Below are 8,668 nucleotides of genomic sequence, written 5' to 3' on the forward strand. Positions count from 1 at the left end.
CTAAACATTACTGTGGAAGCAGTTGTAGTTAAGTACTATTTGTATAACTCAACTAACAAATAGTACTTAACTACAACTGCTTCCACAGTAATGTTTAGTAGTTGAGTTATACAAATAGTACTTAACTACAACTGCTTCCACAGTAATGTTTAGGTAACTCAACTACTAAACATTACTGTGGAAGCAGTTGTAGTTAAGTACTATTTGTATAACTCAACTATTAAACATTACTGTGGAAGCAGTTGTAGTTAAGTACTGTTTCTGTAACTCAACTACTAAACATTTCTCTGTGTGTGTGTGTTTCTAATTATTATTTCCAGGTAAAAACTGGGCAAGACTAAGTTGTTAAAGAAATGTAGACTCAACTACTAAACACTTCTGTGAAAGAAGCAGCAGCTAAGTGCTGCTTGTGTAACCCAAGTACTAAACATTCTTGGAAAACAGTTGTAATTAAGTGCTGTTTGCGTAACTCAGCACACTGATGATTAAAATAAACAGTTGTAGTTAAGTGCTGTTTGTGTAACTCAGCACACTGATGATTAAAATAAACAGTTGTAGTTAAGTGCTGTTTGTGTAACTCAGCACACTGATGATTAAAATAAACAGTTGTAGTTAAGTGCTGTTTGTGTAACTCAGCACACTGATGATTAAAATAAACAGTTGTAGTTAAGTGCTGTTTGTGTAACTCAGCACACTGATGATTAAAACTTCTTGAAGTTAAACAGCAATCACTGCTTGTATTTTTTAGTGGACAGGTCAACCTATGACAGTCTTTGTGGAGATCAACTCTGGACTTTTGAGAGAGTCAAAGAAGCTTTCCTGGACGGTTATGTAGACCGTGAAGTTAGAAATGTTCAGAATAAAGAAGAATGTGAAAAACTGTGCCTAATGGAAATGTCTTTTACTTGCCGTTCGGCTGACTACGATGAAATTCAGCGCTTATGCCGAATGAGCAGGGAAGATCGACGATCACAGCCGCAGGCTTTCCGACAAGTACCCGGAAGTAGCCGAGACTATATTGAGAATCTATGCATCAGTTCAAGTAAGAATGAGATATGTGCTAAAACCTTTAAATTTTAGTCTGGTGGGATTTGTAACATCCTCTCATATATATATATATATATATATACAATTGTATATCTTGGCAGTTAATACACAACAGAGTTATAGCATCAACTACTACTTATGGCAACGTTGTGACACTAGAAACTGATCACTTATCTAAGTTTTATTACTAATTAGTTTCTACTTTGATTCTATTGTTTTATAGTCGCTAATTATTACGATCCGGATGCCACTCTGCAGAGACGTTCTGAGAAATATTGTTTGTGGTGGCAAGATGTATAAAGTTTCTTTTGTGTTTATGTTTCTTTTCAGACTCCATTATTTCAGTTATTAAACAACTTAATTATGTAATCTTTAAAACGATGGACAATTGCAGATAGATCTGACTATTATTCTCCTGAATTCAGATATTTGTTAGCCTTTTTGTTTTTTGGAGTCTATTTTAACATAGGATGTTATGTGTAGAGTTTTAACTCTCCATTTGGTGTTCACTAGTTGAGAATGTATTGTATTGTGACTTCTGAATGCTCTACTTGATTTTATGCTGTGTGTATCATCTTTAAATGCTGCTTGGAAGACTTTTAATACATGAAAATATGACTTTTGGAGTTCTTCTTTACCAGTGTTAAGGGTATCTGTTTTGAATGAGGGCTGTATTGATGTATTTTTCTTTATCCTTGTTAACATCTTTTGTGTTGAAAATCTTGTTCATTCTTGAGACGAGGTAGACTATGAAGCCTGTATTCACATTTTTTGGGTATTTATGTTCAAGGTATTTATCAACATCTTCTGTACCACATACGTAATGTATCTTGGTAACCATCACATCTAGGAATGGAACTTTTGTTATGAACTTCTATTTCTACCGTGAATTGTGTTGCTGGATGTTGTCTGTTCAGGTAGTTTTTGAATTCTTGGATCTCAAATATAGTTTGTGGCCATATCCAGAATGTATCGGTAACATATCCGATCCAAATCCTGGGTCTTAAGGGGATTGGTTTAAGGGCATAATCTTCCCAATGTTCCACATAGTACTTACTGAGTAATGGCGATGTGGACGAACACATGGCTAAGCCTTCTTGTTGTAGTATTTTTTTCTCGTGTTGGAAGTGAGTTGTGTTGATAAAACAAGATGTGAATTTTATTATCATTAAAGTTTTAATCACGTACTTAACAGCTAGTGTTTTACAAAGTTTACAAACTTTTTGTCAAAGAAATGTTGACGTCCTGGAATCCTGGTTTTATAGTGACCTATAAGAAATATATATATATATTATTGAAAATATGATGGTTCTTAAAAAAGGACCAGGCAAAATAACACTAAACATAGATATGAAAGTATAATAGTGTAAATAAAGTCAAAAGGTACAGATACAAAAGTTGTTGTTTTTACATTATTGAAAACAATAAACTTACAAAAGCACGACAAATAATGTCTGATATTAGTTAGAACTATATAATATGTATATGTCACAGTAAAATAATGCAGAATCAGCTTATATTCTAACACAACTTGTAATTACGAAATATATCTCACGTAAAATCGCATACTGAAATCAAATATTAGTAAGTCAAATTTATTTAGCTAGGAGTATATAAACACTTTACTATGGATGCACAAAACACACGATACCTTAAGGCATGAAAGGACACTTTTCCAAGCTGTAAAAACTTGTAAGGATCTCAGCTCACGAAAATGTGAGAGTATATATACCTGTCATTTTCTGTTTTCTTGCACATGCTCCTTGAGATCGAACAACATTTTCATCTGTCATTAGTCTCATGATAGTTTCGCAATATATAGAGGTGGTGTATTGCTCGCGTGGGCCAACTCTAAGAATACCATAAAATCAAACATTAAAAACAAAAACAAAGAACATTTCTGTTAAAGTAAGATTTAACTATGAACTGATGACAATTAGGTAAAAAACTATTATCATAAAATAATCTCTTCTGCATTTAAAAATCAACCTAAATTAGAGTTTGTTTTAACCCGAATATTCGGGGAACTATTTGAATAAGATACAGTTTTACCATAAAACAAGATGCCCGATGACTATCAAGAACAAGCAGACTCAGTTATTTGGGAAGAAATTGATAAAAGTGGTGATACGATGTATTTTAAGATTAAGAATATAACAGATATTACTCACTTTATCTTATCTTTATTTAAACTAGTATGATATCCGCTGTGGGATCCAAAGGCCCTTCATAAGTCACAGAGACCTCAGTGTATCGACCAATCTCTTGCATTATCCCCAATTACTTATATAGGCTATCCAAGGGTGGGCGACACGAAAAACAAACAAACAAAAAAAACATTAGGGTTCTCGCCAGTGATACCTTAGCATTTGTGCTAAGACTGGTCTCGCTAGCTTGTGAGAAAGGGGGTATGAACATAATTTAAAACATCGCGTCTCTGGGACCCCGAGGAGGACCAGAAACACATTTTTCGATGTCAAGCTGTGATTCAGCGATCCTGTAAGCCTACAATTAAACTCCCATCATGCCTGAGTAACCTTAATATGGCGTTCTATCCCCCCTCCCATAGTAGGGACTAGCTTATAAATAAGACTACTCCGAGTTCACCTGCTAAGTTTGGGAGGAGTTAGCTGGACATACAAACATAAATACACGCACGTTGAATTAATGTAGGATTTACACAATAGCTTACTCAGAATGTTTCTTCCCAAAGTATTTGTTTTTGTAGTGCAATCAAAGAGTTTTCAATACTCTTTTCCCTATAAATTCAAAATAATTTCCTCTCACTTCTGTAGCTACTTAACTGTTCTTGCACCTTTAGGACCCAGGGCACAGCATATGAATCACGTATATCCTTGGGACAGGACGTTTTCATGCAACAAGTGGGCACAGACCGAACTGAAGCAACATTTCGACAAACGTATCATATCTCTTGCCTTACTGAGAACCCTGAAATACTCAACAGTTCTTGACCTTCTTATAAAGCCTTCTGATATAACAAACGATTACGATTAGTCTTCTAAGTACAATTAACTTTTAGTAGGGCGTACATGTGATAAAGTTGTTATCTTTCGATAAGAAGTATGAAATTTTGGAAATACAGGTTTTAATCCTTTATTGTACGATTTATAAAACTACGATGGAAAATGTTTTCTTTGCATTGCACAAAAAGTATGTTTTTGTGCAATACATTTTGTTAAGTTAAAAATGGGTACATTGCCTAGAAGTAACATTGTTCAATTGAGGAACCAACGAAAGATAATTCCATGGTTTATTTAAACTGTTACCTGGAAGTCAAAACATTTAACAACAGAACTGAAATATTTTCATGTGTATTAAACAATAAAAATAGGTTTGTTACCTGCACATTAAAATGTGCAACAGAGGGTTAAGTTATGCCGATTTCAGACTTTTAAAGGAACGAGTTGTTAAACAAAAACGTCCCTCTTAAATCATGGGCGAATCCTGAAAGAATGAAATGGATATGCGCTCCCTTTAAAAAAAAAGCTGTTATCTGAGTATTGTATTGCCTCTCACTGCCTAAATAATAAGTTCATTTAGTCCTTTCAGTTCAACAACCTATTTATACCCTCTTTACGCTCCTCTTTATAAAATTCTAAATGCGTCTATGAAACTTTGAGGCCAGTGATTGTGAATGTCTTCTCCTTCAAGGGTTTTGAAATATCTAGTTATAAAATGACTAACTATTAATGTGTGACATGTTTTCATTTTAAAAAATCCAAAATTAATTTTCTCGATATTTTATAACAAAAACTAGTGTCCTAATAAACCAGTATTAGAGATTTCTATAAATTTAGGTTTCATGACTTACTGACGTTTAGTTCTAAATATTTTTTGAGGACAAGGTTTAGAGCTAAATCTTTAGGGCAATTCCCTATGCAACTAATATTTCTACTCCTATAACTGTATAAGTTCCACAGTTTTAACTTTATTTTTTCCATGCCATCTGTATGCACCTGTTGTATTGTTTATGACACTAAGCTATGCTATGAATGATTATCACATTCGTTAAATAATAATTAATAGATAATGTTTTTCCTCACACTCTTTAATAAAATATTTTCGAAACTAATAGGAGAAATAATAGTGAAAGTCATAAATAGAGAGTTAGTATTTATTTGTTTTTATCACTAAAACTCCAAATACTTTAACCGTACTAGTTAAAACTGTCTCATTTGTTTTCTTTAGGAAAAACTTCCATTTTCCTACTGAAAACAGTCAATTTGTTTAAGTAGTTTCAAACAGTAAAATATATCGTTGTCGGTTACAACGTTTTGTATTGTGACTCAATATTATTTAAATGCTCACTTCACTTAATCTTGCGGAATGTTACATTTCAAAAACATGCGCATAAAAGTTAAGTGTACTTATATTTTGATCTGATATTTTTCCATAAAGTAAACATCATTATTCTAGTTCAAAAGAAAGGAGCAAGTGCACTTTGTTTGTTTTGAATTTCGCGTAAAGCTACACGAAGGATATCTGCGCTAGCCGTCCCTAATTTAGCAGTGATAGACTAGAGGGAAAGCAGCTAGCCAACACCACCCACCGCCAACTCTTGGGCTGCTCTTTTACCAATGAATAGTGGGATTGACCGTCACATTATAACGTCATCACAGCTGAAAGGATAAGCATGTTCGGTGTGACAGTGATTCAAACGCGCGACCCGCAAAATGGGAGTCAAGCGCCATAACCACCAGGCCAGCAAGTGCACTTGACACATTATTGCAGCAACCATGTGTCACTTGACTCATTATTGCAGCAACCATGTGTCACTTGACTCATTATTGCACCAAGGCGATGATTGTATGTTCTGTAGTAATTTTTAAACTTTGAAGATATGAAGTACAATAATGAAACTCGATGTTTTGAATTACATTTCAATAAAATGTGACATTAACACGTATGTAATGATTGCTTGTACTAAAGTAGTTATTTAAATTACAAATATCAAATACTGTCGTCTCGACGCGAACTTACATTACACTCAATTTAAGCAAGAAGCCTTATTCTGACAACTTACTTCCATAAAGTATTGAAATTGACATGTCTTAAAATCATTATATACCAATTGTCACGCTTTCTACTAGAAGTGAACAGCTCATACTATTTTTGTCACATATCCGTTTCATTATTTCTCTTAACTTACACAGAAGACAAATTAACAAATCAGCTTATCAAGTATAGATTGCAAACCCAGCTAAGAAATACACGGTATAATAACACAAAACGCCACACAACAACATAACTTGTAAACGATACCCCTAATGTGCCTAAACAAAGTAATAAATAACACAGTTTTGCAGAGAACGTCATTAGTTTGGAATATCATGAAAATAAACTTCCAGTATGATGACCCACGAATTAGTTTCCTTCGTGTAATTCCAGACCAAGCAGCAAGAAAGAGTACACCGTTCTTTTGAAGCTGTAAGATTTAATACCAAAAAATGTGAATAATTTCTGTTGGATCTACAAAATCGATGATATATCTAGTGCACCTAACGTCAACTAGTAAAGTCTATGTACAGCATGCGTGCATGTTGCTGACTCGGATTTGTAGTTTGTAGAGAAAACATCCGCTTTAACTGACCTGGTTTCTATTCTGACGGAGATATAGTTTGTTTACATCGGGGTAAATGTCCGGCTTATTTATTGAAAAACAGGGTTCTTTCACATTAATTGTTTCTGGCGAGAATGAGTAATATATCCGTTAGTCGACTAAAGGGGAGGGGTTGAATTGGATTTAAACAGAGACGGAAAATACAATACGATATTACTATTACTCTTTATCCGATGGTTAGAATGGAATTAGTAATAGAGCTGTTATAACAAGCTCGTATTTATTTTAGAATGAAAACTGTGTTGCAGGAAATTAAATAAGTAAAGGGTTAAAATTCCCAATCATACACATTCACCAATTTCTACGGTTGTTGAAAACCTTTACTTCTAGCAAAAACGTGGCCGACGGCAAGAGCCACTACAGTAACTTGAACACGCACAGACTTTACTATTGGTTTTAAAACACAGACGTCTTCACGGATTTCATACACTATGCGAATCAGTTTTTTGTGTGTGGCAGGGTGACAACTGTGTGTAGTATCTTATTAAGTTGCACTGGATGGAGATGAACCTTAGACTGTTGTTGTTGTTTTTTTAGTGCAAAGCTACAGAATGGGCTATGTGCACTCTGCCCATCGCAGGGAATAATGGATTTTTGCGTTGTAAATCTGTAAACTTACCGCTGACTCCCCGAGGGACATGTAAATCTTAGATGAAAATAATATATTCAAAATTCTGTGCTCTCTCTCCAAGATTGGCTATAACAACAAATATAGTTTAAAATGTCAACTATCTCTGACTGAATATCGAAAGTTTGAAATAAGACTGACTAATTACCAGGAAGGCTGGACTATCAACCTCTTCTTGGTATGGCCTGGAGTTTAGAACGCTCGACCCGCAATCTGCAGGTCGCGCTTTCGTATCTCCATCATCGAAAGTGCTTGTTCTTTCAGCCGTTGAGACGTTATTACGTGACAGTCAATCCCACTATTCGTTGGTAAAAGAGTAGCCCAAGAATTGGCGGTGGGTGGTGTTGCCTAGATTCATTCCACATAGTCTATCACTGCTAAATTAGGGACGGTTAACGCAGATAGCCCTCGAGTAGCTTTGCGCTAAATGGAAAACAAACCAAACTTTGCTAGTTACTTTTATCCCTGAAATGGTGAAAGCGTCATCTAACGGAAGAACATTAAAATTTCTCTGAGCAAATTATTAAATAACAGTTCACATTTTTTAAGTTAGAATGACTGAAGTTTGAGTTGTTTTTAGTTTTATAAATTAATCTCCAACTGCAAAAAAAAAAAAAAAAATAAGTACTTTGACTAATTCAAAAAGAGATTTAGTGAATTTCCAACTTGTTGATAACGCCAATGAGTTTACTTTGCGATACTTGGTTGCACCACTTATTATCTTTCTTACGTTTCTCGCCACATGCTACCTCACCTTAGTTTTTAGTTTATGTTAATCGAATTAAGGCTGTCACAATCCATGATTTTTTCAACTCATTTTAAGTTACTCTTTTAAAGTCCGACAACTTGTAAATACAAACAACGTCCAGATCGGTCAGTAATATCCATGGATTTTCTCTACTGATTTTTATTATTATTATTATCTTATAACCCCGACAACTTCTAAGTATCAACAACGTCCAGATCGGTCAGTAATATCCATGGATTTTCTCTACTGATTTTTATTATTATTTCTTATAGCCCCGACAACTTGTAAGTATCAACAACGTCCAGATCGGTCAGTGATATCCACGGATTTTCTCAACTGATTTTTATTATTATTTCTTATAGCCCCGACAACTTGTAAGTATCAACAACGTCCAGATGGGTCAGTGATATCCATGGATTTTCTCTACTGATTTTTATTATTATTTCTTATAGCCCCGACAACTTGTAAGTATCAACAACGTCCAGATCGGTCAGTGATATCCACGGATTTTCTCTACTGATTTTTATTATTATTTCTTATAGCCCCGACAACTTGTAAGTATCAACAACGTCCAGATCGGTCAGTGATATCCACGGATTTTCTC

General features: G+C 34.5%; 1 protein-coding gene across 1 annotated transcript in view; it reads left to right on the top strand.

The window, feature by feature from the left end:
• The window catches only part of LOC111086097 (protein let-653-like), a 20,605-nt gene extending 12,201 nt beyond the window's left edge, over positions 1-8,404 (top strand). Inside the window, exons 4-5 of the mRNA XM_022387634.1 lie at positions 749-1,042; positions 8,337-8,404. Coding sequence (XP_022243342.1) covers positions 749-1,042; positions 8,337-8,404 — 362 coding nt within the window. The remainder of the gene's footprint in view (positions 1-748; positions 1,043-8,336) is intronic.
• Positions 8,405-8,668: the final 264 nt, after the last annotated feature.

The sequence above is a fragment of the Limulus polyphemus genome, unplaced genomic scaffold (genome assembly GCF_000517525.1).
Source record: "Limulus polyphemus unplaced genomic scaffold, Limulus_polyphemus-2.1.2 Scaffold845, whole genome shotgun sequence".
NCBI classification, from domain to species: Eukaryota; Metazoa; Arthropoda; class Merostomata; order Xiphosura; family Limulidae; genus Limulus; species Limulus polyphemus.